This window comes from Penaeus monodon, chromosome 25 (assembly GCF_015228065.2).
Source record: "Penaeus monodon isolate SGIC_2016 chromosome 25, NSTDA_Pmon_1, whole genome shotgun sequence".
Taxonomy (NCBI): domain Eukaryota; kingdom Metazoa; phylum Arthropoda; class Malacostraca; order Decapoda; family Penaeidae; genus Penaeus; species Penaeus monodon.
The window spans coordinates 34891915-34892675 of NC_051410.1; the positions used below are offsets into that span (position 1 = coordinate 34891915).

The window sequence follows — 761 nt, forward strand, 5'->3', positions numbered from 1 at the left end:
GAGTGGCCTTAGCGATAGAGTTTAATATGGTTTCATAAAAAGTGATGTCAACCCTTTCTTTGCTAAGCCTACGTTAAGATGCTGAGGAATTTGCAGACAAAGTACTATTATAGTAACTCACTAATGACGTTATAGTGACACTGCCTCTGAAAACCATAACATTATAAGACGGGCTTAGTCGTACGATGACATACGCAGCTTTTTATTAATACAAAGAATAAGCATTTATAAAATAATAGCAACACAGTGTAATAAATGGCAAGGACAATCAATCATCCTAAACAGTAACATCTACAATACAAATAAATGCCATACTGATATAAACACACGTATAAATGTATGCCTTTGTGTATATATGCCTTTCCGTGTACGAAATCACGTACACAACTAACATACGTAGACATGTACTATACATCTTAACGCTAATGCTCAGACCCACAAAGCATGGTAATCTCTCTATCTTTACTCCACCAGACGGAGTGGAAAGGGATGTGGAGTGACGACTGCGAGGAGTGGAATCTGATCCCGAAATCAGAAAGAGACAAACTCCAGCTCAGCATCGAGGCGGACGGAGAGTTCTGGATGTCATTCAGTGTATGTTGCTGGACAGACCTGGACTTTTCGCTTGGGTTCTGAAAAATATTGTTGCCAATATTTCCAAGTCATTGGAAAACTGCCCGAGTTACCCAAGCTGTAGATATATGTGCATCTATGAGTGGTAAAATACTGATACTAAAACAAAAACTAGATTTATAGAAAAT

General features: G+C 38.2%; 1 protein-coding gene across 1 annotated transcript in view; it reads left to right on the forward strand.

Moving 5' to 3' along the window:
• LOC119589184 (calpain-B-like) overlaps positions 1-761 on the forward strand; it is a gene marked incomplete at its 5' end in the record, with an annotated part of 12659 nt that overhangs the window by 6239 nt on the left and 5659 nt on the right. The window contains 1 exon segment of the mRNA XM_037937780.1: positions 475-594. Coding sequence (XP_037793708.1) covers positions 475-594 — 120 coding nt within the window.